Source organism: Danio rerio, chromosome 8 (genome assembly GCF_049306965.1).
Source record: "Danio rerio strain Tuebingen ecotype United States chromosome 8, GRCz12tu, whole genome shotgun sequence".
NCBI classification, from domain to species: domain Eukaryota; kingdom Metazoa; phylum Chordata; class Actinopteri; order Cypriniformes; family Danionidae; genus Danio; species Danio rerio.
The window spans coordinates 38,804,656-38,832,545 of NC_133183.1; the positions used below are offsets into that span (position 1 = coordinate 38,804,656).

Below are 27,890 nucleotides of genomic sequence, written 5' to 3' on the forward strand. Positions count from 1 at the left end.
GTTTCAGTCAGGTTTCAGGGCTCACCACAGTACAGAAACCGCCTTAGTGAAAATAACCAACGATTTACTCTTAACTGCTGACCGAGGGTGCGTCTCGCTATTAGTTTTACTCGATCTTAGTGCGGCATTTGATACCATAGACCACAATATCCTCATAAATCGCTTAAAGTCTACAGGTGTCCAGGGACAGGCTATACAATGGTTTAAGTCATACTTAACTGACCGCTACCAGTTTGTGAATCTTAATGGACAGCCTTCACAAATCTGCCCAGTAAAGTATGGGGTGCCTCAATCAGTTTTAGGCCCTTTACTGTTTACAATTTATATGCTACCTCTGGGAGACATTATTAGAAGACATGGGATCAGCTTTCACTGCTATGCAGATGATACTCAATTATATATTTCAACTAAACCTGACGAGACGTCTAAACTTTCTAAACTAACTGAGTGTATCAAAGACATCAAAGACTGGATGACCAACAATTTTCTTCTCTTAAACTCCGACAAAACAGAATTGTTACTTATTGGGCCTAAATCTTGCACACAGCAGATCTCGCAACTCAATTTACAATTAGAAGGATACAAAGTTAGCTTTAGCTCTACTATAAAAGATTTGGGTGTCATATTTGACAGCAATCTAACTTTTAAAAACCATATATCCCATGTCACTAAAACTGCCTTCTTTCATCTGAGAAATATCGCTAAATTACGAAATATGCTATCCATCTCAGATGCAGAAAAGCTAGTCCATGCTTTTATGACTTCAAGACTGGATTACTGTAATGCTCTATTTGCTGGCTGCCCAGCATCCTCTATTAACAAACTTCAATTAGTACAAAATGCAGCAGCCAGAGTTCTGACCAGGTCTAGAAAATATGATCATATAACCCCAATTTTATCCTCCTTACACTGGCTGCCTGTTAAGTTTCGTATTGAATTTAAAATATTACTTCTCACCTATAAAGCTCTAAATAATCTAGCTCCTGTTAATCTAACCAACCTTCTGTCTCGCTACAAACCAACTCGCTCTTTAAGATCTCAAATTTCAGGGCTTCTGGTAGTACCTAGAATAGCAAAATCAAGTAAAGGAGGTCGAGCCTTCTCTTTCATGGCTCCTACACTCTGGAATAGCCTTCCTGATAACGTCCGAGGCTCAGACACACTCTCCCAGTTCAAAACTAGATTAAAGACCTATCTGTTTAGTAAAGCATACACTCAATGCATCACCTAGCGGGTTCCACACTGGCTTCTACATCTTGCTTATATACACTATGAACAGCAGCTACGCTAATTATTTTCTTTATTCTCTATTTTCACCTGCGGATACTCATCCCGAGGTCCTCAGATTATGCGGAGTCACTGATTGGATCCAAGACCAGCGACGTGATGATCCCAAGGATTCCATATCCGGGACCAGGCCATATCCTGAGCTGCTGCTGCGCTGATGGTCGTGGGGAGTGGAGAACATGAGTCTGATTCCAGCGACGCTCCAGGGACAGACGAGTCTTCGCGGAGGCCATCTTCCAGCCTAAACCACGACGAATGAAGTTCTGCACTAGACTTTTGGCCAGCGGAGAAATTAAAATGGTCGTGCCCAACTGAGTCTGGTTCTCTCAAGGTTTTTTTTCTTCACTCCCATCAGGTGAAGTTTTTTTTCCCTCTCCGCTGTCGCCACTGCCTCGCATGGTTCAGGATTGGTAGAGCTACGCATCGATGAATTGGCTCTTCAGTGTTTAAACTCTCAGTAATGATTAAATCACACTGAACTGAGCTAAACTGAACTGAACTTAAACACTAAAAACTGAACTACACTGTTCCAGTTACTGAACCACACTGTTCCAGTTACTATGACCATTTATGTGAAGCTGCTTTGACACAATCTACATTGTAAAAGCGCTATACAAATAAAGCTGAATTGAATTGAATTGAATAATGTCAGGTGATCCTTCAAATGTCAGTGTAAATTGTTGAGTGTACCATTAGTGCTCAGTCGTGTTTTTCATAGATACCAGTGCCGATGGAGTTTTTTTTTTTAGAGCGTCATATTCTGCTGGAAAAGTTTCATTTTAATGGTAATATGCCATGAGCGGAGGTGTATGAGTAACTTCACAAGTTGACCATAGTCTAGACCGATGACATGCTCATCTACTCCCAGAACCTGGCAGAACGAAATGTTGCAGCTCGTCCGGTCTTCAATGATGAGCCCAAAAGAGGCCACTTCACAGAGCCGGCCCAAGGCTTAAGAGAACTGAGAGGCAGGACAAGATGGCGGGCTGGACTTGGTTAACTTTAGATTTTACACAAATCTCATTGTTTTGTTTTTCACCTAAAATAGTAATTAAAACATCCAAGATGTGTTTTGCCTCATCAAAATGTGGAATTTGATCAGCAAACTACTCATTCTAAGACAACTATGCCTTGGGCTAAATGACTTGGCTTCAAGTACGATGCCACACGATTCAGAAATGAAGGTACAGACTGCACAAACAGATAAACGACATGATGCATCTCATTTCACCACAACTAAAGGCAGCGACAAAAAAAAAGTCAAGCTCTCACGATGATGACATTTCTCATGCAACCCTTTAGCAAGCCTACATAGTATTTATGCCTAAAAGTCACTGCATGGGTAAATAAGAAACAAGCAACACACACACACACACACACACACACATATATATATATATATATATATATATATATATATATATATATATATATATATATATATATATATATCCATGGGCCACTGTAAAGTAATATGGTTCTGTCATAACGTTTTGAATGAAAATCTGCATTTGGATAAGACACCTTTAGTATAGTTTTGATTTTAAGGCATAATAAAGATCAAATGCAAGTACGAGTGGATTTACATTGAAAATTTCAAACGCATCAAGAAAACCATGTGCTAAGGAAATTTCAAACCATTTGGAACGCACAGAGACGAGCTTTTGTGCAAAAATGAACTTAAAGGTGCCTTTAAAAAAGTGTCAAAGTACTTTTGAAAACAAAAAAGCAAACCCCCAATAGGTGGCAGCAAGAGGCCGCTTTATTTGAGTAAAGCATTGAACGATTCATTCAGCCAAAGAAGCCAATAGGATGAACGGACAGTTGAATCAATCCCTGAATCATCGACTCACCCGAGTCTTCTTGGCGAAGGCCTGAATCGTTCGTGCAGGGAAACGTCGCTGTGTATTATTCAGAGATGGCCAACTGTTCTGCTGTTTATTTTATTATACTTATCGCAATGATTTTACTACTACTATCAATAAAATTAATATTAATAATAATATTGCCGGAAGTTGTACAGCGCATGCGTCACGTGTTCATCATCAGCATCCATGACAACCGTCCTGTGGGTGTTGTTTGAATCTCGCTGTGTCGATTGGCATCTGATCTCTGCGTCCTCCGTGACAATTTTTCCAGATTATTGATCGTTGGATACGTCGATTGATCGCCTGCTGTTCCCATCACTCAGGTTTGACCCTTTTTATTACGCTGTGCTTTGTGTTTGTGTTCAGTATGTCTTGTGTTCACTACAGGTTCCAGAGTCGACTCACCTACGACTCGCTCCAGTTTGAAGGCCTCAACATCAGCGCGGGGGAGCTGAAGCGGCAGATCATGAGGAGCAAGAGGCTGAAGTTCTGCCAGCTGAAGATCAGCAACGCCCAGACTGATGAAGGTGAGTTGAGGAAAAGACACTTCAACTGTTCTACGCTAACATTAGATGCGTTACATCAGACACTTCTGGAAGCTGTAAGGTGGTGCTGATGCTGACATGTAGGGATGTTTTGACTGTTTTAAAAGGCTAATGGCTCTCAAAGTATACCGTGCTCCATAATTATGTGCTGATTCTGATTTTATTTTGCTGTCAGAATACACAGATGATGCTCTCATCCCTAAAAACACGTCGGTCATCATCAGACGGATCCCTGCGGCGGGACTGAAGTCCTCAAACAGAAGATTTGTTGGGTAAGTGCTGTGAAATGAGCACACGCGTCCTCTGTTAGATGTTATATGAAGACTCCTGGTCTGTCCCTGGTGTTTTAGTCACACCAGCTCCTTTGTTTTGCAGACATCAAGCTGGACGCTGGCGTGAACCTTCACCTAGAGCTGATCCTTCACTCCTCTCACTGGAGCAGTTGTTGAAGGTATTGAACAAATGAATAGCACAATAGCAATGTAAAGCACACAATATACGCACACGCACTCAGCTTCTTAGGGAGATTTGAGATTGTTTGAAGGGTTGAGGGTGAAAAAGATTCAAATGTGCAAATGCCTGTGAAACAGACTGAGAATCTGGCTGAGGCAAAGGCGTCAGAGGAGGACAAGCTGAAAGCGGTGATGTACCAGTCCAGCCTGTGCTACTACTCCAGCAGGTGAGCGTTCAGACACTGACAGGTTTGCTTTGTGAGAGATGTCTGAGCTGATTCTCATGGTTCTGATGTTCACTAGTGAGGCCATGAGGCTGCTTGGGATCCCGGGACACCACATTAGGCACTGCCCCACTAATGTGGTAACTGGGTTTTCCAAGCTCACGGTTGCTGTGAACTTGAGCTCTTGTCCTCATCAGTCAGATTGTTTGCTCAGAGTTTGACTGTCACTCCTCAATTCACAGGGCAGCCGCTCCGCGCCGCACAAGCGCATCTGGAAGAGCACAGGGATTCCCCGCAGCTTCCTGTTGGAGGTGGACGACCCAGACCGAAAGGGAGTCATGATAGACGGCAGCGGCAGATACGTCATTCCCATCATAGACGCGTGAGTAAACTGTACTTGGCATAGCCGCATGTTCTAGTGTTTGTCCAAATCTCACATGATGTCTGCTTGTGTGTGTTTGCGCTCGATCTGTTCAGTGAGGCCTATGCTGCTGAGAAGAGAAAGAGGCCGTCCTTCTCCTGCCAGACCGAGCCTTTGCCCTCCTCGTCCTCAGCAGGTGCGGCATCTTCGGTCCGGGACGCCGGAGGGAAACGGTCCCGCTCCCCATCTTCACCAGAGACGCGCGGCGACCAGAAGAGACCACGTCGCTGAGAGACCTTCATCCAAGAGACCTGGAGCCGACGTGTAAATATTGTACATAGTTTATTAATAAAAGATAATAAAGATTATAGCCGCATGAACTGTGTGGACTGGTTAACCTTCACTCCAGCAGTGCAACACACACACACACATACAGGCATACATGGTTTATGAGGTCAATGTGACTTTTTGGTGGTTTACGGGGACATACCTTTGCCAACATCCTACGAACATAAAACTTGTGCCAAAATTTTTTATTTGAGCTACAAAAGGCAAACAACGCTTAAAAACAGCAATTTTAGTTTCACAACACACTCAAATTAACTATGTGACATTTCACAGGCTTATGGGGACAGACAAAATCATGGTTTACAAGGTGTTTACATGTTACACACAAACCTAGCCCCTTCATGGTTTAAAAGGACTGATTAACACATTTTACATATCACACTATTCTGCTATTGCAGTAAGGGTGACAACAGAACAGACTCTGGCTTTCCTCAGCTAGACACCTGCTAAACCCATCTCAGTTGCTAAGGTTCTGCCTGTCACTTCTTAAATGACAAAATACTATTTTGCTTATAATACACTTTTGATTTAACAATTCTGTAGGCTTATTGTGTTGTATCAGTTAAACAATCTGTTTAATGTACTGTTGAACAATAACCTGAAAAAGACAGCATTTTAACATTAAAGTATGAAGAGTTAATTGTTTAAGGGCCTTTGCTCTTATTTTATAGGACAGTAGATATTTTGAAAGGCAACTTCAGATAAAAAAAGAACATAATTGGCAAAGAACCTTCAACCATGAACAACCAGAAGCACAACTGTACGATAACATATTCATTATTTTATTCTTTTACTTGGCCAGAACACAAATGTTCCCCTCTGTGAACTCTGTGTGGAGTTTGCATGTTCTCTGTGTTGGAGTGGGTTTCCTCCAGGTGCTCCGGTTTCCCCCACAGTCCAAAGACAAGCGGTACAGGGGATTGAATACACTAAATTGTCCGTAGTGTGTGTGTATGAGTGTGTATGGATGTTTTCCAGTGATGGGTTGCAGCTGGAAGAACAACCGCAACGTAAAACATATTCTGGATAAGTTGGTGGTTCATTTCACTGTGGAAACCCCTGATAAATAAAGGGGTTAAGCCGAAAAGAAAATGAATGAATGAATGATTACAGCTTATAAACAAACTAATGGTATTTTAAAATTTAATTAAGTCGTTCAACAGATTATTCTTTTTCAAATTTAAATATTTATACTAGAACACAACATGGTAGTGCACTAGAATACTGTCAAATACAAAACATTGCCACTCAATGACAGAAATAAAAAAATAAACTTTTTTTATTTTACTTTTGAAGTCCAGGAAAACAGCAGGGGAACTAAACATGTATATACATTTTATTATGAAATGCATCAACTATTATCGCTCTGACAAGAACAAAAAATAGATGGATAAAAATAGATAAAAAGATAGATAAAAAGAAAAAAAGATAAAACTAGACATAAAAGTTTGATTCCACAAATTGAATGATACATACAGAATGATATGAACACAAAACAGATTAAAAACTAAATTTCGTAATGTGACAGTAATATAATGTGTTATAATGTGACTAATTAATATCATACACATTTTCACTTTTTTGTCACAGTGACAATATTTGACCATTTTCAAACATGTAAATAAAAAACAAAAAACATGTCTTTTTGCTACTCAACACTGTTGTAAATGTTTAGTCTGAGGGACTGCATTTGTGGGTTATGTATTTTTGTGTGATGGGTATTGCCCAGGCTCATGAAGCAGACGTGGACCTGGACTGTGGAGCAGTACCAGACTGTGGAGTAGTGGCAGACATGGGTTGAGAAGCAGAGGCAAACTGTAGAGCAATGTAGAGACTACCCTAGAGTGATGATGGACTGTGAAGCACTGGCATGGAACAGAAGTGGGTTTGAAAATGGTTAAATATTGTCACTCTGTGACAAGGAAAAAAAATGAAAATGTGTATAATAATAATCAGTCTTTTGAACTCATTACAGCCTTCACGTCTGCTTTTGTCCATGGTCTTCTCATGTAGGTTGTTCTGCCAGTGCTAGAGCCTGAAAGCAAACAAGATGATTAACTGTTAGCATCACTGACTTTTAATAGATCATATCAACTGTTCATCAATATCGTTTAAAAGTCTCTTTCTTGGAAAAACGGTTAATCCTTAGGTGTGCACTTACACCATGGTTATACATCACACAACTACATGATTTAACAGCAACATATGCGAGTATAACTTTCAGTAGCTGCTTTGAATCATTGTGGACTATTGAAAGTGATATGACCTTTCCATGTAAAGACTTTTCTTAATTTTAAAAAAAGGCAATCAATAATTTCATAATATTCCCTATTATATTTTTCCACTGGAGAAAGTCTTCCGTTTTTTAGTTTAGCTGAATAATAAAAAGGTAAAAACTGCAAAGGTCAATATTATGAGCACAAAAAATAAAATAAAAATATATAAAATTATAAAAATTAAAATTTATTTTTTGATTTTTTTGTCAGCCAGATATCGCAGAGCCCTATTTAAAAATGGCCAGATACAAAAGAGAAAGTGATAAATGGAAGACATTGACGAGAAATGTAGCATAGGAAAAAGCATTTGTGCATTTGCGCTACAAGCACTGCGATAGAAAGTCTGAACGTGTATTGAGTGCTGCTGGAAACATTGCGACTCCAACTAGGTCTGCTTAATCCAGACAATGTGTCAGCATGTTAGCTTTTCTGTCAAATAATTTACCAAAAACAGTGGAGAGTTAGTAGCCTACGCTGTTTTTTCCTCAACATCTCATTTATATTGTTATCAATAGGCTAATATTTTTTGTTCTTCTTTTTATTATTATCATTATTATTATTATTAGTTACTATTTATATTATCACTGATACTGAAAAGTGTTATTTAGGCTATTTGTGAAGTTCTTAAAAATGTAACATTTAATTATTATACAGGAGGGGGGAACCAGTGAATATTGTCCTCACCACTTAAAAAAATGTGTAAATAAAAACAAAAACAAAAAAAAAACTAAAAATAAAGGATAAAAGGAAAAGCATGCTCTTCATCATTTTTCATAATCTGATTTGTACATGCTGCTGTGTGTGTGCACTTAGGCTAGACGAGCAGAGTACACACATCTAAAGTTATCTTACTGTGAGCGTTTTAATGGTCAAATAGGTGTCAAAATGCTGTGTTCAGTGATCATTTATTCATTTATAAGATGCTTAAAGCACAGTTTGTTTCATATTTTTATTCTATTGTACATATTTCCCTTTGCTCATTTACAGGGAGGAAAATAACTGCATATATACAGTTGAAATCCGAATTATTAGCCCTCCTGAATTATTAGCAACCATTTTCCACCAATTTCTGTTTAATGGAAAGAAGATTTTTTTTCAACCCATTTCTAAACATAATAGTTTTAATAACTAATTTTTTATAACTGATTTCATTCATCTTTGTTATGATGACAGCACATACTTTACTATATATTTTTCAAAGTACAAGCATTCAGATTAAAGTACAATTCAAAGGCTTAATTAGGATAATTGGGCAAGTCATTAATATTGACCTTAAAATAGGTTTCAAAATATTTAAACCTGCTTTTATTCTAGCCAAAATAAAACAAATAAGACTTCCTCCAGAAGAAAAAAAATATTATAGAAAATACTGTAAAAAAAATCCTGAATTTGTTAAACATCCTTTTGGAAATATTTATTAAAAAAATATAAATAAAAAATTCACAGGAGCGCTAATAATTTTGACTTCAGCTGAAAAATCGTTTTGAATAATCTTGTTTGCAATTATGACAAAAATAATCGTGATTATGATTTTTCCCATAATAGAGCAGCCCTTACTGTATGTGTAATGTAGCCTACAGTAGATTATGTGATGTGATCAATTAAAAAATACATTTTCTTTTTTCTTAGTAATAAACATGCTTTTACACTATACTGTATGCTTTAGAAAAGATACAATAGATGGTGAGAAGTATAGCCCCAGGCTGCAAAAATTAAACAAATATAAGAATGAAGTTGTTTAGCCTTTATAGCGCCCTATTAAATTGTGTTGGGGTAAAAAGAATGTTTACATTTCTTTGACTATCATGGCGATGTTATTACCTCAAATCTTAAACGTGCGCACATTGCAAGAAATGAAAATCGCGTCACAGCACACACTACAAAATATTAAGGTTATCGAGTCAATGAAACACATCACCTGATTGCAGTATAACTTGCTTTATCAATAATTATTATTATTTATTATAGGCCAGGTTACAAATATTTGAAAATCTGTCACTACATGCCAAACACTCAAAATAGGTTCCCTTTTGCATAGCTATTAGTGGCAGTTATGAATTAAATAAATGGGCATATCGGCACGTAAGGTGAGTCGCCTATTATTTATCGTCTGTTTATTTTTCTCTGTTCATTTCTTTCACATGCATGCAGAGTGAACAGTCTGTGCTGTTTCTGCTTGTTTAATAGAGCGCCTCCTCTTATAGCCGGCCTATTTCGGTATAAAGGACAAAAAAATTTTTTTTTATATACTGTATGCTATTCTATCCCCTATATTAAACACAGCAAATGTATAATTAAATATTAGAAACATAAATATTTGAAGTTTCTAAAAGCACATTTTAATGTTTAAGCATTGTTTATTGGCCGTCGGCGTCGATGATGTGCACCTCTCAAAAAATGTAACTACAAGTCGCAACGACACAGAGCGCAAGGTCGTGATTTGTTTGATGGTCGTGATTGGTCGGCTTGGCAGCGCTGACAAGTCTGGGGGCGGGACCAAGAGCCGTACGAGTGGTGCGAGCCCAATAGAGCGATTGTTTACACGTGTGGAGTCCCATGAAGGAGCTCTGGATAGAAAGTTTTGTTTTGTGTTTATCTCATAGTTAAAGTTGTTCCACGTCCGCCGGTTCCAGCCTCAAAATGAGCGAGTTTGAGTCACTTGCATGTTCAGGAAGCGTTTAGAAAAAACAAAACAACAGCGAAGAAACTCAACACAGAGGAACATTAACACCTCACTGCCAACTACCGTTTTGAAAGTGTTAATGCAGACCAACAGAGACATTGCGCAGAAGTAAAATAAACAGCTACGCGGGTTGCATGTGCCGTGGGTTACGCCGATCATAACGCAGAAGTATAAACCAGGCTCTATAAACTTTAATTTCATAAGTGCATACAATATAATATTAATAATAATAAGACAATTAGCATGTTTATCAGGGTAGACGACATGCAGTGAGTGGATAATTCCATATGTGCAATATGTACATTTAAATCTCTCCATTTTGCTGTAATGGCTGTGCTGTGTTTGACTGGCAATAGCTTTTAGATTATAACCCGCGACCCACTTATTAATATGCAGCCTTTTTTGATTACATGGGGCCAGTTGCACCAGCAGTGTGTAAGTTAAAATGAAGCCTAGTTGTGACTTAAAGGGACACTAATTTACAATGTACGCACTACTAAATATTTCTGTGTTGCAGCATTTCACTCAGTTTAAACCTAACGCTGTGTTCCAACTAAAAATTTACCGCAGCCTCCCCCCATGTATAATGGTAGAAAAGAGATGACGGTGAGATTAGTTTACATCGAGGAGCTTGCGATGATCTCCCTCTATTCACAGCCTTATTTTCTTCCTAAATCTCGCATTTCTTTCGGTTTGTGAATGAAGAGTTTAATTTTGTTTCAAGAAATGTTTTGTGTTAACATACATTTCTTTATGACTGGGTTTTTTCTCCCTGCTATTTTTTCTTTAACGTGTAGAATATTTAAAAAATCAAGTTTTATGTTTTGATAACTTTGTGTAATTTGTGTGCATTCACAGCAAATTTTCAAAGAACAGTTATATGTAGATGCATTAGTTGCAGAATTCTAAATCAGTTTAACGATTGAAACACTTTTTATTTGATATTAGGTGATTTAATGCAACTATGTATGACTTTACGGAGAGCTTATGACCTTACTAACTACGGTTTGCCTTAAGAGCATGTGGTGCAACCGAAGTAAAAACAACTTTAGTTATAAACATGCCAGTAGTTACTATTATTATTATTATTATTACTACTACTTCTATTATTATTAGGCAATTTTCTGAAGCAACCCCTGTAACCAATTTAGTGCTTTTGGGTTGTTGTTGTTTTCGGTTAAAGCGCAATGCCCCATTAACACCTCAGACAGGCTGCTTCATTAATAGCCAAACATTTTGTTTGAGATGAGGGCAGGGGTATATCTTGAGTATATTTCACAAGCAAGGTTGACACAAAATCCCCGGTTATATACCTTTTACCTATAGGCCAACTTCTGGTAATGTAGGCTTATATAGGCTGTTTCTATTCACAGCAACTTATGGACTGAACTACGTGTTAATTAAAATTTCTATATTAGGCTCGTAGCAATTGATATTGGGAGTCATGGAATATTGTTTGCATTTATTTTGCATATTGTTTGCAATATCCTACTTTAATAATAATAATAATAATTAATATTATATTAAAAAGTTTTTTCTATTTCTAAATAAATAGCCTACTGTAAATTAGGCCTACAACCATTAATGATTTATATATGAAATTAGAAATGAAATTCTTAATAATATTTGTAAAGGAAACAAAAATAGGTCTTATATGTGCCGTTATATATATTTCAATTAATATGGAATATAAGTGCATGTTTTCACCAAAACTATGATAGATTTTTTTTAAATGTGTGATTGTGTAAAACAATATAATTTGCAAATAAAATAATGTTTTTTTTTTCTCTCTCTCTAAAGAAATTGTTACCACCTCGTTTAGAGCATCATTATGGGCATTTTACGTTATAACTAATGTGGGTCAAACAATAGATCTGTGACAGAGAAACTACAGGTTTTGGGACACACTCGTCACTACATCGTTCTTTTCCCAAACGACACATTGTACTATGATATTTCTGCCGCGAGTTACGTTGTTGTTTGGGAAACCCAGCCCTGGTGCAGAGCCAGAGGAAGAAGCGTGCTGCGCTTGTGGAGCAGATAAGAAGCAAGAGAAACTTCTAGACCAGGGGAGAGTTTCCCAAACAACGACATATATCTGAATGAAGGGGTAATCTACTGTATTTTAGCCTAATTATTATTTCTAATGTTTACACACTGTGAAATAGGCTAATCCAATCTTAAAAAAACACACACACTAAATCATTTTTTGTGAATTGTTTTTATTCCGAGCTAAATAACATTTTAGAAAATGTTGCATATCAAGCTGTTGGTATCTCCTCGCGGTTGAAATTGGCTGTTATGCGAAAAAAACAAAAAACAAATATTAGCTCGCAGGCTAGTTGCTTTTTAGATTTAATTTAAGCCTATATTCAGCTGACAGCGAACACTCAGCCGCGATACAGAGAGAAAAAGTAAATAATAGATTCTTTAATGTAAACGACTAAGAAAAACTTCGGCTATATACTCGGGAGAGGACGTAATGAGATCTAGACTGGCTGTAAAATATATACACCAATAGTAATAGTTAATCAACGCATTTTATTTTAAAAAAATCTACTCATTTTAATATTGCGATTTTTACATTTTTTAGAGAATGTCTGTTTTTATTAACTTTTCTGTCATTTATTTCAAATTTGTCATTATTTTATTAATTTGATGATGTTAATATTTTACATAGGCTATTTTATATACACATCTAAAATCATTCAAATTAAGGTTGTGACGATGAGGAAATTTCCCCACCGGTTAATCGACATGTGACAACACCGGTAATACCGGTATCATAGTGGGGGTCGGGGTTTCCTCTTTTCTTTCTGCTTTTAAATAGCTTATAAATGCATATAATACTTTCACTTTCAGTTTTGCGGGAATTGCCAATTCGGCGTAAATTGTTTGAATGGACGAATGTGATGAATGTTAGAATGTTTTTAAAAGAATAAGAAAATAAAATAGCAAGATAAGTAATTAAAATGCACAAAGTTTAAATAAGATTAAACGAATGAACAAGAAACAAATATAAAAGAAAAGCTTTCAAAATGACATTACAAAAATGACAGGTTGACACAGTCTTTAAAAAAAAATAAAAAATAAAACATTGTAAATTGGCATTTATTAACAGTGAGGTTTACTTGTTCTTTGCGAGGAATCCTGGCCAATATGTTGACCATCTCTGGCTTAAGATGGGATCTTGTGGGGCTCACTATGTTCCCCATCGTGCTGAACACACCCTCAGATGAGCAGCTTGTTGCACGTAAAGATACTTTTTGGTTACATTTGCTAACAGGGGGAACATGTTTGGTTGTCTTTTGTTGTCCTACCTGACTTCAATTTCTTAATGTATTATTTAGCCTATTGCATTATATATTAATAGCTTAGTCCTTATGAACAATCCGTTTATAAAATAGCCTTATTAACGAATTTATAGGCTAGTGAAGAATAAACCGAATATGAAATATGATCCTTGCATAATGATCACAACTAAACAAGCTAGCACTCATTTTATATATAAACTTTAAATAAAAAAGAAAGAAATGTTAAGAAATTAAACATTGTGTAAAAAATCTAAAGACAGGCTAAATAAAAGTAATTTTATTTAACAGGCTAAAAAAATAATCAACATGTAAATGTATAAATATTTCGATAAGTATTGTTATGGAATATTTATAACTATATGATCTTGCTTTTTTTGGTTATATCGATACAAGCTTTAAGCTCTCTTACAAGCACAGTTGACAGGCGCAGGTGTCTTATGTCACTGTCAGTGGCGGATTACACACAGCATACCCTGGCAAGATGTTTTATTTGTTGCCGATTGGCGTGTTGTTCCTTTTTTAAAACACCTTTTGTTTTTAAAATCCCTCAAGGTAATGTTGTCTATCGAGTTATATAGTCTCCCTCGGAGATATTGTAGTTCAGTAACGTGGTTCGCAGCATATAACCGTGAAGCTTAAATAGGCTGAGCATATTTTTATTAATTTTAAGACACATTAATACAAACTAGCCACCCTTTGATTTTTTTTCGTTTACGTATATTTTTATCAATCGAAAAATGCAATGAATAGTTTAATTTGGTTTTCATTTTATTAGAATTAATATAATTAATAGGCTACACAACTCCTATTGGCTCGAATTGCGTTTTGACAGATAAGGCGTGACTTTCTGGCTCAAAGATATTTGTGCCTGTTAATTTCAGCGCTGTATTTTGAAAGATTTCGCAAAGGCTTCAGCTGTTCTACCTGTCAGCTGGTACCAGCCTCAGTTTTGCGACTTGACCTGTGTGGCGTTTCGATGTCTGAATGATAGCGAGAGAGAGATGAGATCAGACCTCAGATTCGATGTGTTGCCGCACTTCACAGTTACTTTATAGCAATTTTTAATATTGGCTCACCTAAATTAACTTTTCATTTATTAAAAGCCGAAATATTTCCAGACAGATGAAGCAACTTTCGGTTTTTAAAGACAGCGGCCTCAGTGATAAAAGACGCGCGCACACAGGTTACATTCTTGTAGGCATATTCATCTTTTATTTTTTTACATGAAATGCATAAAGTGCAAAAAAGAAGAGCTGAACTTCGGAAAAAGTGCTCACTTAAGTTGCCGTGATGATTGCTTTGTTTCTCTGCAGTTGGCTTGTCGATGGCGCGGCATTGCTACATCATTCTTGTTTTAATAAAAATAAGATATTTATTATTAAACACTGTGAGATGATGGTCGCGTGATTTTTAAAATGAGAGTATGCCTTGCATATTTATTCTCACGTGATAAATGAAATATGACACATTACTATGTTCAGATTTTAATTATAAAGCATGCTCTGGTCTTAAGTAAATTATTACGAATTCTATTTTCCATTTAATTAAAATAAATATTTAATAAAAAAATAAATTAAAAAAACGAATACTTAGAAAAAACAAATGTGAGGACGGTGTCACGGTAAAAACGTGATGTCACCGGTGTTGCGTCTTAAAACCGGTATCACCGTCAACACCGTCTATCGTGGCAAGCCTAATTTGCTTTGAACTTGAGAGAGAAAAGCGAATTTTACCTGTCAGTGGCTGCACATTGCTCCTAAATAGCATAAAGCATTTCTTTTTGATTTCAGTCTTTTGTAACATTCTTTTTTTTTTTTTTTTTTACTTTAACCCATTAAAAGAAAAAGTGTCATAATAAATACAATTATTATTAAAAATGCAATTAAGTTTTGTCTGTCGCATAGTTAACTATGTGATGTGGGTAAATGGTGTTTCAATGCTGCAAGTCCTATATTTCAAACCTGCGGGAAGCACTGTAATTGATCGTTTTTTTTTCCCAATAAGGTGGTGTAATAAATACATTACAATTTTTAATTAAAAGTTATTCACATTAAATAATAATAATAAAAAACATTGGTTTAAAGAATGTTAAAAACGCAGGATTATGTTTTAAATAACTCCAAATCGAGGCATTCATTTTAGGCCTCTACAAACTACAAAACGTCAATGCAAATTAATGCAATACTATATGTAAAAATAAACTATTATATACTATAGTGGCCTATAAAAAATGGTCAATATTGCCTTATTTCTCGTCTCGCTCAGCACGTGTGCATTGAATCGCAAGTGACAGATACAGAGGAAATTAATAAAAATAATATAGGCTAGATTTAAAATAATATAGCCCACCTAGCAGTTTTCTTTAAAATTATAATAGGCCTGTATATAAAAATGGACTGAAAATTCTTGTAGGCCTTTTGTGATGTTCAGTTATAAAAATGCTTATCTGTACATTTGTAAAACTGTCCTGTTTAGGCTATACTGCTTCTGCTTTTGAAAAGGAAAAAAATAGTCTGGGCTATACTTTGAATTAATCAAAAACAGTTATAGGTTCAGTTTGAAATTTAACTTGATAAACAGTTAATAATGGCACCTGATGTTCAAAGAAACATCAATGGGGCGTCGATTAGGGATGTTCGGTTCTGGGTTTTTTGGATGAGACTCTTAACTCCTAATTTTGGAGTCGGTGGAATACATATGCATTCACTTAAAATAGTGCAAGGATTAAATATGCTGTCTCATATCGCACTTTACACAATGCTACTACGTCAATTCCAACATTGTGTTGTTCTCTGGTCAGATAAAACCAGCAGTAAATCATTTCCAGCCAAAATAAAATAGTTATCAACCTAAACTTTTTTACAGCATATTTTAATTGTCTAGTTTAACTAGTTTAGTTTAACTTAGAAAATTACAATGCAATCTTGGAGACATAAAGTTAAAACATAATTTTAATATCAAAATGTTTAATGGAAAGATGAGTGGCAGTTCATTAACAAATAATCCCAACTGAGCCCAAACAATGTTAAAAACTATATAGAATAGTCTAATTATTTAGTATAGTCTAAGTATCTAAATACTTTACAGAGAGAATAAAATAATCTGTGGTTGTTCATTTCTTTGTTTATTGATCGGTTGAAGTGTCAAAAAATAAAGTAGCTAGCTTCTTCATTTGATTTAATGACCAATTAAATATTAAACCACATACATGAAATATTTAACTTAAATAATTCATTCATAAACAAACCTAAAATAATAAATAAAAGCAGTGTGACAGAGCAGTATATGCTTTAAGGCACAGTCTCTCTTATAAATGTGGTTTTCTTTAAAGTGTACTTTTAAATAGCTCATTAGTTTACTCTTAAATATTACTGTTTGTTTGTGCAATTTGTTAATTATTGTAATTTAATAAAGGTGTGTTAATGAGACGGCGGAAGAAAAGGAGTGACTCAGACCTAGTTTTTGAACATTTTACCTTGACTATATTTTTATTTAAAAATCCTCTTTTGGAAGTTTTTGCGTTCCCTCGCAGATGTTTTGCGTTCTCGCAAAACTGTTTTTCCACAAACACTTCCTGTTCACTTCATACATGTCAACCCTCCTGTTTTACCAGGATTCTCCCAAGCCTTCCGTTTTTGCTGGGATTCTCCCATATTTCTCTTTCTTTCCATTAAAGCTGTGGGTCGATCATCGCTCTTCATATGCAACCTGTGAATTAGCGAATGCATGTATACGGATGTGCTAGGTATGATAAACTGATCCCTGATCAGCTTCTATACACACCATTTAAAGCGACACCTCTGTTATCAAACAAGTGATGAGCAGCAAATAAATCTCTCATTTTCTTTTATTTCATATCAGAGGTGTCAATTTAAGAATGCACAGATCTATAATGAAAGTATTCCATTACTTAAGTAACTGTTTGTGCTCATTTAAGAGAAAATGAGTTGTGTTTAAAATAAAACACACAGGACGAACATGTTTACATATTGTTAAGTATATTTGTCTGTTTAAACACAGATCTGAATCCTGCACTTTAGCTCCTCTTTAAATGGCATGTACAGAAGTTGATCTGGGATCAGTTTATCATTCCCTGATTCAGAGGTTGCATATGAAGGGCGATGATCAACCCACAGCTTTTAATGGAAAGAAAGTAAATGCAGACATTTTTATATTTGTTTCAGAATGCTTTCAAAAATAAAAATATATGAGAAATATGGGAAAATACTTAACAATAGCATGATAGAGGGATAGAATGGTAAAATACAGGAGGGTTGACAGGTATGAAGTGAACAGGAAGTGTGGATAACGCAAAACATCTTTGTGAGGGAACAAAAACTTAAAAATATATATATATATATATATTCCTATCACTGTTTTTTTTTCTACCATCCTTTTTTTTTCTCCCACTCAGTTTTTTTTTCTCCCACTCAGTTTTTTTTTCTTCACCATCACGTCCCTTCCGAGTCTCCGTACTAATGCCTTAAAATGTAACTTAATAATTTTTTTTTAATGACATTTGATTGTAACATTTAACTTTTTCCTAACACTGATTTTGGTTGGTTAAGGTTTTGTGAAGCGTGATTCAGTAATGCTGATTTTACTATATTTATTTACCGGTTATAGAATAGTCTAACCGTGGATTGGCTTGCATGTATGGGCATAGTTTGACGTCTTTACCTAAAACTTTAAACCTTTATAGGCCTATTATAGGCCCATATAAGGATAATAAAATTTGATATAAAGCACTCGTTTGGCAATGAACCATGATCTGTCTGCGTTGATAAATGGTATAAAATCAATAATAGCAAAACTGCATATCATTATTACTATAAAAAAGTATATTACTGCCTTGAGTCAGTAACTTAGGCAGTAATGCAAAGTAATAATTAATGTGAATAAATAGCCTAAATGAAAGGAACAAGAGGGACCAAAATTAGTCATGGGATTAAAATGCCTCCTCAGTTATGATATCCTGGCGCCGGGCCTGCTACCTTCGCAAGTATATTATAAACATACGGGAAGTAGGGCTATGCAATTAATCGAAAATTCGATTTTGATTATGGCTTCAAACGAATATGAAAATCATTAATCGAGATAAAACGATTGTTGCATCATATATCGTCCTCTTTTCAGTTGTACACATTTGTTGCTCTGCAAAGCTCAGTTTCACGTGAATATTACTAAAAGCATGCATTGTAATTTTGCAGCACGGCATGTGCATCATTCATTGATGTACATTCGAATCATTCATGTTTTAAAAGCATGAATGAGACCGCATGGTGTGTGTATGCGGCACACACATATTCGCACACTGTGTGCTCAGAGCAAAGCACACACATCTAAAGTTATCTTAATGTGAGCATTTTAATGGTCAAATAGGTATCAAAACGCGATGTTCAGTGATTATTCATATTAACTCTCATTTAAGTAATAAACAAACTAGTTGAGAATCAAAAGACATGTGAAAGAGAAACCATAAATCAGAACCGTACTGCTCTTAAAGTGAAAGTGCGTGATATTCCTGCTGCCGACTGTTTTTACCATTAATCAAACAACAAAAGAAGACAATCCCTCACTGTTCTTGTCTGAAGGACTTTAGTAGCTATAATCAAAGTTTTTTTTTTTTTACAGTGAAGATGCTTAAAGCACAGTTTGTTTCATATTTTTATTCTATTGTACATATTTCCCTTTCCTTTGCAGGGAGGAAAATAAATGAATACAGTTGAAATCTAAATTATTAGCCCTACTTTCCCCCCCAATTTCTGATTAATGGAAAGAAGATTTTTTTTAACCCATTTCTAAACATAATAGTTTTAATAACTAATTTTTTATAACTGATTTCATTCATCTTTGTTATGATGACAGCACATATTTTACTAGATATTTTTCAAAATACAAGCATTCAGATTAAAGTACGATTCAAAGGCTTAATTAGGATAATTGGGCAAGTCATTGTATACCAGTAATTTCTTCTGCTGACCATCAAAAACTATTTTGCTTAAGGGAGCTATTAATATTGACCATAAAATAGATTTCAAAATATTTAAACCTGCTTTTATTTTAGCTGAAATAAAACAAATAAGACTTCCTCCAAAGGAAAAAATATTATAGGAAATACTGTGAAAAATTCCTGAATCTGTTAAACATCATTTGGGAAATATTTATAAAAAATAATAATAATAATTTCACAGGAGCCCTAATAATTTTGACTTGAACTGATAATCATTTTGAATAATTGTGATTAAAATAATGACCAAAAAAATCGTGATTATGATTTTTCCCATAATAGAGCAGCCCTAGCGGGAAGCACTGTAATTGATAAAAAAAATAAGGTGTGTATTAAGGACATTTCAGTATTTATTAAGTGTTGTTTACAATATATAATAATCATATTAATAAAAACACTGATTTAAAAAGTATTTTGTGACACCTACATCTATCATTACAAACACAGGTTTGTTTTAAAATAATAACTCTGTACCAAAGCGTTTATTTTAGGCCTGTATAAACTATAAAACATCTCTGCAAATTAATGCAATGCAATATAAAAAACAAAATTCAATATTTTGTCAATATTGCCTTGTCTCTCAGCGCACAGGCACACGCACTGAACTTCAAGTAACAGACAGAAAAAATAATTTAAAATAATGTAGCACACCTTGCAGCTTTCTTTAAAATTATGATAGGCCTGTATATAAAAATAGCGCCAGACCGTTTCTTAGTATTTCGCTGGTAATGTTTTTAAATAAATAATTAGGCCTACTTAAATATTAATTTGCTATTAATGTACAGTAATTGAGACAAAATAACATAATAGTAAAATATAAATATAATAAAAGTAAAATAAGAGTAATAATAAGAAAAAAATAAGATTTTTAATAGGTAAAAGTAAGAGTAAAATATAATCAACAAAATGTAAATTAAAACTGTGAATTAATAGGTAAATAAAAACCTTATTTATTGACCATCTTAGTCCTATCACTTTAAAATAACAAACACTGTTTATCTCTCTACGACGCAATAGTTTTTATTCATAACAATTTGCTTTTGTATGTTATTATTAGCAGTATTAATTATTATATCCATATTTATATTTGTTTTATTAAAAAAAAAGCTTAGATTTGCCCACCTGCAGGTTTTAGACCATATGCGGGCAACATGTTTTTTAGGATATAACTCAGGTTTATGACAACACTTAGTTATTATTGTTCATTTATTCATTTGCTGAAAATTAGAACTGCATTTAGAAATAGTTTTGAAACAAATACTTGCGCTTAACAAACGCAACTAATTATTATTATTAGGCTAACTGATGTCTGTGCGTAAAGATTTTCCTATCCACCAAGAGCGAAAGTGAAAGTAGATCATTTATCTCTCATTCTCGCGCGGTAGATGCTCTGTTTAACAGTTTTCTGTTAAAAATAACTGTTAACTGTTTGCTTGTGAAATGCTCAGTTTTTCCACTTAAACTTACTTTACGTCATGTAAATAGCAAATGCGCTTATGGCACGATGCAAGGCTATTAAAGGGAATGGGAGATGAGACTCTGATTGGTTTATTCTCAAAATACACCTATAACTCATTAAGAAAATAAACTCAACCCTTTAGATCATGCTTAAAATTTGCTTAAAATAAAAAAGGCCTAAAATGCACATTATTTTTAAAGTAATTTTAGTTACTTAGTTTCTTCCTGCATTGTTATTGACAGAAATTCTTACCATCACCACCATCACTGTCTGGCTTCCTGGATTTCTGTCAAGATTCACCTGTTATTTCCTGAAGGGAGAAAGTGAGAGAGACATTGTTATTCACTTATTTAAATTATTTTATTATTTTAATTATTATTAGTTTATTTTCTTAATAAATTAAAACGTGCACTCATTGACTTCCATGTTATTATTTTTCCTACTATTGGACTTTTCTACTTTACAAGTTTATTTTTTCTGTTAAACGAAAAACAAGGTATTTTGATGGAAGAAGAAAACCTGCAATCATTGACTTCCAAAATAAAAACACCAAAAATATGGAAGTCAATGAGTACAGGTTTTCATCTTCCATCTTCTTTTGTGTTTAACAGAAAAAATAAACCCATAAAGGGTGTGCAAATGATGACACATTTGTCATTTTTGGGTATGAGCCAGTCACAGAGTTGTTTTCTACAGAGGTTTGTTAATTCTTGACAAAAGAATTAACAAACCTCTGTAAAAAACAACTCTGTGTTGGTCAAAGTGACTGGCTCATGGAGGTACTGAAACAGAAAAGCAAAGATAAAGAAAATTCAACATTCGTTTACTTACTTTTAAAGTCTCGCATAACAAACCATGCCCTCATAAACCATGAAGAAACACATGTTATAATAGTCTACTGCTAGCACCATGTAAACCTACACATACTGTGTCCTCATAAACCATGAAGAAACACAGATTGAAGGAAGTGAAGGATGAGCAAATGATGACAAAATTGTCATTTTTGGGTGAACTATCCTTTTAAGGAGTGTCAAAATAGCATTACAAAAGAATTAACAAACCTCTGTAGAAGACAGCTCTGTTTGTGTTTGTCAAAGTGACTGACTTATAGAGGTGCTGAAAGAGAGAAGTAAAGAAAGATGAAGAAAACATGAAATTCACTTACTGAAAGCTTTAAGTCTTGCAAAACCAATCATGTCCTCATAAACCATGAAGAAACACACACGTTATAAAATAACAGTCTACTGGTAACATTGTAAACCTACACATACTGTGTCCTCATGAACCATGAAGAAACACACAGATTTAATAAAACAATAGTCTACTGCTAAGTCACATCCAATAGACATACTTGGTCCTCATAAACCATGAATGAACACACAGGACTGCTACACTGCATTTAGCAGAAATAGGAAACTGTTACTTTAGCACTTAAAAGGATGGTTCATCCAAAAATGAAAATGTACTTGCTATTAATATACCCCAAAGCATTCCAACCCTTTAAGGGTTTATTTCTTCTGATAAACAACAAAAACAAGATATTTTGATGGAAGAAGAAAACCTGCAATCATTGACTTTCATAATAGAAAACACAAAAAATATGAAAGTCAATGGTTACAGGTTTCCATCTTCTTTTGTGTTTAACAGAAAAATAAACCCATAAAGATTTAAAACAAGTAAAGGGTGAGCAAATGATGACACAATTGTCGTTTTTGGGTGTACTCCTTTACTCTGCCCTCATAAACCATGAAGAAACATGTTATAATAGTCTACTGCTAGCACTATGTAAACCATTGTAAACCTACACATACTGTGTCCTCATATACCATGAAGAAACACACAGATTTAATAAAACAACAACCTACTGCTAAGTCACATCCAATAGACATACTTAGTTCTCATAAACCATGACTAAACACACAGGACTGCTAACCTGCATTTAGTAAAAATAGGAAACTGTCATTTTTGCACTTAAAGTGATGGTTCACCCAAACATTAACATTTACTTACTATTAATTTACCCTCAAGTGTTCCAAACTTTTATGGGTTTATTTCTTCTGTTAAACACAAAAGATACTTTGAAAACTGATGAAAACCTGTAACCATTGACTTTCATATTATTGGTATTTTCTATTATGGAAATCTATGGTTACAGGTTTCCATCTTTTTTTAAAAAAGTATTTTCTTTTGTCTTTAACAGAAGAATTAAACCCATAAGGTTTAAAACAAGTAAAGGATGAGCAAATGATGAAACAATTGTCATTTTTGGGTAAACTATCCCTTTAACGACTGTCAAAATAGCTTGACAAAAAATTAACAAACCTCTGTAGAAGACAGCTCTGTTTGTGTTTGTCAAAGTGACGAGCTCATTGAGATACTGAAAGAAAGAAGCACAGAAAGATTAAGAAGCCATGCATTGGCTTAATGAAAGCTTTATGTCTCGCAAACCAATCATGTCCTTATAAACCATGAAGAAACACACAGATTTAATAAAACAATAGCCTGCTGGTAAGTCACATCCAATAGACATACTTGGTCCTCATAAATCATGACTAAACTCAAAGGACTGCTAAACTGCATTTAGTAAAAATAGGAAACTGTCATTTTAGCACTTAAAGTGATGGTTCACCCAAAAATGAACATTTCCTTACTATGAATTTACCCTCAAGTGTTCCAAACCTTTAAGGGTTTATTTCTTCTGATAAAAAACAAAACAAGATATTTTGATTGAAGAAGAAAACCTGCAATCATTGACTTCCACAATAGAAAACACAAAAAATATGGAAGTCAATGGTTACAGGTTTCCACCTTATTTCAAAGTATCTTCTTTTGTGTTTAACAGAAAAAATAAACCCATAAAAATTTAAAACAAGCAAATGGTGAGCAAATGATGACACAATTGTACTTTTGGGTGAACTAGCCCTTTAAGGAGCGTCAAAATAGCTTGACAAAATAATTAACAAACCTCTGTAGAAGACAACTCTGTTTGTGTTTGACAAAGCGACTGACTTTTTTAGGTGCTGAAGGAGAGAAGTAAAGAAAGATGAAGAAAACATGACATTCGCTTACTGAAAGCTTTAAGTCTCACAAAACCAATCATGTCCTCATAAACCATGAAGAAACAAACGTTATGAAATAAGTCTACTGGTAACATTGTAAACCTACACATACTGTGTCCTCATGAACCATGAAGAAACACACAGATTTAATAAAACAATAGTCTACTGCTAAGTCACATTCAATAGACATACTTGGTCCTCGTAAACCATGACTAAACACACAGGACTGCTACACTGCATTTAGCAGAAATAGGAAACTGTAATTTTAGCACTTGAAGGGACTTTTTAAGTCACGCATAACAAACCATGCCCTTATAAACCATGAAGAAACAAGTTATAAGTCAACTGCTAGCACTATGTAAACTTACACATACTGTGTCCTCATAAACCATGAGTAAACACACAGATTTAATAAAACAATAGCCTGTTGCTAACTCACATCCAATAGACATACTTGGTCCTCATAAACCCTGACTAAACACACAGGACTGCTAAATTGCATTTAGTAAAAATAGGAAACTGTCATTTTAACACTCAGAGAGATTGATCACCCAAAAATGAACATTTACTCACTATTAATTTACCCTCAAGTGTTCCAAACCTACAAACAAACTAGATATTTTGACAGAAGAAGAAAACCTGCAATCAATGACTTCCGTAATAGAAATCAAAAATAATATGAAAGTCAATGGTTAGAGGTATCCATCTTTTTTCAAAGTATCTTATTTGTTTTGTCAAACAGAAAAAAAGAAACCCATAAAGGTTTGGAACACTTGAGGGTAAATTAATGGTGAGTAAATGTTAATTTTTGGGTGAATCATCCCTTTAAGTGCTAAAATTACAGTTTCCTATTTCTGCTAAATGCAGTGTAGCAGTCCTGTGTGTTTAGTCATGGTTTATGAGGACCAAGTATGACTATTGGATGTGACTTAGCAGTACAATGTTTTTTTTATTAAATCTGTGTTTCTTCATGGTTTATGAGGACACAGTATGTGTAGTTTTACAATGTTAACAGAAGACTGTTGTTTTATAATGTGTGCTTCTTCATAGTTTATGAGGACATGATTGGTTTAAAGTACCAAAATAGCTTGACAAAACAATTACAAAAACCTCTGTAGAAGACAAGTCTTTGTGTTTGTCAAAGTGACAGGCTCATATAGGTACTAAAAGCGAGAAGCAAAGAAAGATGAAGAAAACTACTGAAAGCTTTAAGGCTCGCATAACCAATCATGTCCTCATGAACCCTGAAGAAATACACAGATTTAATAAAACAATAGTCTACTGCTAAGTCACATCTAATAGACATACTTGGTCCTTATAAACCATGACTAAACACGCAGGACTGCTACACTGCATTTAGCAGAGATAGGAAACTGTTATTTTAGCACTTAAAGGGATAGTTCATCCAAAAATTAACATTTACTCTATTAATTTACCCTCAAGTGTTCCAAACCTTTATGGGTTTATTTCTTCTATTAAACACAAAAGATACTTTGAAAACCAATGAATATTGACTTTCATATTATTTGTGTTTTCTACTATGGAAGTCTATGGTTACAGGTTTACATCTTTTTTTAAAGTACTTTTTTTTTGTCTTTAACAGAAGAAATAACCCAAAATGGTTTGAAACAAGTAAAATGTAAGCAAATAATGACACATTTGTACCGTTTGGGTGAACTATCCATTTAGGGAGTGTCAAAATAGCATTACAAAAGAATTAACAAACCTCTGTAGAAGACAACTCTGTTTGTGTTTGTCAAAGTGACGGACTCATGAAGGTACTGAAAGAGAGAAGCAAAGATAAAGAAAATTTACCATTCGTTTACTTACTGTTTTAAGTTTTGCACAACAAACCATGCCCTCATAAACCATGAAGAAACACACGTTATAATAGTCTACTGCTAGCACCATGTAAAACTACACATACTGTGTCCTCATAAACCATGAAGAAACACGCAGTTTCCATAAAACAACATCCTACTGCTAAGTCACATTAAATAGACATACTGTGTCTTCATAAACCATGACTAAACACACAGGACCGCTACATTGCATTTAGCTGAAAAAGGAAACTGTAATTTTAGCATTTAAAGGGATGGTTCACTCAAAAATGAACATTTACTCACTATGAATTTACCCTCAAGTGTTCCAAACTTTTATGTGCTTATTTCTTCTGATAAACAACAAAAACAAGATATTATGATGGAAGAAGAAAACCTGCAATCAATAGCCCCTTTCACACATACAGACCTTTCCGGAAAATTGCCGGCAATTTTCCGGAAAGGTTGTATGTGTGAACAGGTCCTTTTTGAAAATACCGGTAAATTCGTTCTGGCTATTTTCCGGAAAGAGAAGTTGTAACATTACCGGCAATGTGCCGGAATGCTGCGCTGTGTGAATGCAAAAGGAAGATTCCCGTAATAAGCGCGTGCACGTCTAGAACGTGCTGACGTGAGACGTCTGCTTTAGCCAATCACAACAGTCAGACGCATTTACGTCCGCGCGGTTTGTGAGGATAAAAGCCTTTGAATATTTTTCCAGACACATTTAGCTGCTAGAAGTTAGTCAGATCACGTTTATATGTTCTTCTTAATGATAACTGTGTAAATAATCATCGATGAGATGCTTATGATAAGCCGTTGTTTGTTTACCTTCAAGCTTTGCACATGCACATATTATGAACATCTCGACATGCGAAAGTGATCCTGCGAAAGTTGTTCACAATATTGATCATCCACAGAGTTTGTAATTTAGTCAAATGTTTACAAATACAAGCGCAGCCGTTTAAAGCTCATTTGTGGTGAATGTTGTCAGAATTTACCGGTATTTTGGAATGGATGTGTGAATGCTCTTTTCCGGAAAATTTCCGTAACGTCCTCGCCTGTGTGAACAGCGCTTTTTTGAATATACCGGTAAAGTCTTTCCGGAAATTTTCCAGATATTTACCGGTATCACTGTGTGAAAGGGGCTAATGACTTCCATAATAGAAAACACAAATAATATGGAAGTCAATGGTTACAAGTTTCCATCTTTTTTCAAAGTATCTTCTTTTGTGTTCAACAGAAAAAATAAACCCATAAAGATTTAAAACAAGTAAAGGGTGAGCAAATGATGACACAATTGTACTGTTTGGGTGAACTATCCCTTTAAGGAGTGTCAAAATAGCATTACAAAAGAATTAACTAACCTCTGTAGAAGACAGCTTTGTTTGTGTTTGACAAAGTGACTGGGTCATGGAGGTACTGAAAGAGAGAAGCAAAGAAAGATGAAGGAAACATGACATTCACTTACTGAAAGCTTTAAGTCTCACAAAACCAATCATGTCCTCATAAACCATGACTAAACACACAGGATTGCTACACTGCATTTAGTCTAATTAAGAAACTGTCATTTTAGCACTTAAAGGGATGGTTCACCCAAAAATGAACATTTACTTACTATGAATTACAGGTTTACATCTTTTTAAAAGTATTTTGTTTTGTCTTTAACAGAACAAATAAAGAAACAAGTAAAGGGTAGGCAAATGAGGACACAATTGTACTGTTGGGTGAACTATCCCTTTAAGGAGTGTCAAAATAACATGACAAAAGAATAAACAAACCTCTGTAGAAGACAACTCTGTGTTGGTCAAAGTGACGGGCTCAGGGAGGTACTGAAAAAGAGAAGCAAAGATAAGATTTTTTTAACATTGTTAAATTACTTTAAGTCACGCATAACAAATCATGCCCTTACAAATTACGAAGAAACACACGTTATAATTGTCTACTGCTAGCACTATGTCAACCTACACATACTGTGTCCTTATGAACCATGAAGAAACACACAGATTTAATAAAACAATAGTCTACTGCTAAGTCACATCTAATAGACATACTTGGTCCTCATAAACCATGACTAAACACACAGGACTGCTAACCTGCATTTAGTAAAAATAGGAAACTGTCATTTTAGCACTTAAAGGGATGGTTCACCTAAAAATTAACATTTACTCACTATTAATTTAC

The 27,890-nt window shown here is 34.8% G+C and overlaps 2 protein-coding genes and 1 long non-coding RNA gene across 4 annotated transcripts in view; 2 read left to right on the forward strand and 1 right to left on the reverse strand.

Moving 5' to 3' along the window:
* LOC141375737 (E3 ubiquitin-protein ligase RBBP6-like) overlaps window positions 1-27,890 on the forward strand; it is a 307,115-nt gene that overhangs the window by 207,219 nt on the left and 72,006 nt on the right. The window lies entirely within an intron of this gene.
* On the forward strand, window positions 3,362-5,122 carry LOC141375716 (E3 ubiquitin-protein ligase RBBP6-like). Of its 2 annotated transcripts, XM_073910622.1 has the most exons (7): window positions 3,362-3,682; window positions 3,876-3,972; window positions 4,076-4,151; window positions 4,291-4,379; window positions 4,456-4,516; window positions 4,619-4,758; window positions 4,854-5,112. In XM_073910622.1, exons 1-7 carry the CDS (start codon window positions 3,523-3,525, stop codon window positions 5,026-5,028), a joined length of 798 nt encoding a protein of 265 aa, XP_073766723.1. In that variant the 5' UTR covers window positions 3,362-3,522; the 3' UTR covers window positions 5,029-5,112. The 2 variants fall into 2 exon arrangements, with proteins under 2 accessions (XP_073766723.1, XP_073766724.1); XM_073910623.1 differs by lacking the exon at window positions 4,456-4,516 and having other exon boundaries at window positions 4,854-5,122.
* LOC141375789 (uncharacterized) lies at window positions 6,408-27,121 on the reverse strand. Its single transcript, XR_012384602.1, has 6 exons — window positions 27,074-27,121; window positions 25,613-25,667; window positions 21,889-21,943; window positions 21,080-21,137; window positions 7,059-7,120; window positions 6,408-6,950 (listed from the first exon to the last, which is right to left on the reverse strand). It is a non-coding gene; the product is annotated as an uncharacterized lncRNA (long non-coding RNA).

What these genes read in the sequence shown, in the direction of transcription:
- LOC141375716 (XM_073910622.1), top strand. Translation starts at nt 3,523, where the DNA reads ATGTCTTGTGTTCACTACAGGTTCCAGAGTCGACTCACCTACGACTCG. An exon ending in CACTGGAGCAGTTGTTGAAG is followed by an intron (nt 4,152 to 4,290) that starts GTATTGAACAAA and finishes CCTGTGAAACAG; the next exon opens with ACTGAGAATCTGGCTGAGGC. An exon ending in CTGTGCTACTACTCCAGCAG is followed by an intron (nt 4,380 to 4,455) that starts GTGAGCGTTCAG and finishes GATGTTCACTAG; the next exon opens with TGAGGCCATGAGGCTGCTTG.